Source organism: Echinococcus granulosus, assembly GCF_000524195.1.
Source record: "Echinococcus granulosus chromosome Unknown EG_S00164, whole genome shotgun sequence".
NCBI classification, from domain to species: Eukaryota; Metazoa; Platyhelminthes; class Cestoda; order Cyclophyllidea; family Taeniidae; genus Echinococcus; species Echinococcus granulosus.
In genome coordinates, this window is record NW_020170544.1 from 3288 (window position 1) to 4657 (window position 1370).

General features: G+C 45.4%; 1 protein-coding gene across 1 annotated transcript in view; it reads right to left on the reverse strand. All coding sequences in view use genetic code 11, as the record gives it.

Annotated features, from left to right (window-relative positions):
* Positions 1-936: 936 nt before the first annotated feature.
* EGR_09737 (Heat shock protein) overlaps positions 937-1370 on the reverse strand; it is a gene marked incomplete at both ends in the record, with an annotated part of 1244 nt that continues 810 nt past the window's right edge. Inside the window, 2 exons of the mRNA XM_024498986.1 lie at positions 937-1075; positions 1240-1361. Coding sequence (XP_024346587.1) covers positions 937-1075; positions 1240-1361 — 261 coding nt within the window. The remainder of the gene's footprint in view (positions 1076-1239; positions 1362-1370) is intronic.

Sequence of the window (1370 nt, forward strand, 5' to 3'; positions counted from 1 at the left end):
AAATGCTTGTAGTTTCTTGCGTTGATTTCATCCCAGGATTGCCTATTTAACACTGATCCGAAATGCGCCTCTTGACACTGTGTGGCACTGTCCGCTACAAGCGCCCGAGGTGTGTGTGCAAGGTGAGGCACCGGGCCTAGCCTCCATGTCTCTGCAAACGCTCATCCGCATACCTAAATAACTAACCCTTGATAGGAAGGATTGTTAACGATACCGATTGACCTGGCAATTCGCACATATTAAGCCTCAAAGGCTATTTGAGAGACATCCCTGAGAGACGGGACAATGCAATGCGTGTGTCATAATTTTCAAGGCCAATTGAGGAAATGGGTGCGGTGTCTATGCGGCGAAATGATTGCTGGCGTCCACACTGGGAACCTGGCAGGCTGGTGCCGCGTTATAAATGAATGAATGCAGGAAGGAAAATGGGTGAACAAGTTAACAGATAAGTGGGAACACCAAAACTTTATTGAATGCATATGTACATAGCAGAACGAGTAACAATTCGCTGTGGGTGTGATTTGGATTGGGATTACATTATCACATCTAGTTAGGCCCATTTCCGAGATTTGTTGCATCGTATCTTGCAAGGTCAAATGAAGGGAGATGGTTCCTTTCAATTTCCATATCTCCGTGATCACGAACCGACATTCTTCGTTCCAGAAAGTGAGTTGTACAGGGTGGTCAATTTTTTTCCCATGAGGTCTTACTTCTCCCTTGTGACCTGTTGCTCGGCGTCCATCCACTTAATCGTCATCTCACACAACGTCAGTTAATATTGTCGGAACGCCTCTGATATACTTTGTTCTATACTTCTGCTCTCCATTTGTGATTTTGTGCTGAAGATTTAGTCTTCAAGCATACACCTTGCTGCTATCCTGTTCCTCTCCTTCTCATCCTTCTGCTTGAACTTCTCCCCCTCATTCAGCACTCGCCCTACCTCCTCTTCCAATGAACGACCCTGTTGTAAGTGACGGCGATTTCATTCTGACACTCTGATGATTTGTCCTCCACTGACACATTGAGAATGGCACTCTCGTAAACATTAAAGGCCACATCAAACTCAGACATTACACTGAGAGGGTAAACTCTCCCAACAAACAGTTGTCATATGGCTTTGCACACTCACCTTCTTACACTTAGATCTACCCACTTGAAAGTAAGTGTCTTATTCAATATCGTTCTAATTGGAGTGTTACCCCCTATCAACGCTGTGAGAGTGATGTCACTTCCAACAACATCAAATTCTCTGTCGCCTCCGACCCCTCACCAGTCACCTCGGCCACTAACAACACCGCAGCACACACCACTGCTTCGTCTGTATTTATAGACTTGTTCAAATTCCTGCCACTGAAGAAGTCCTGCAACAA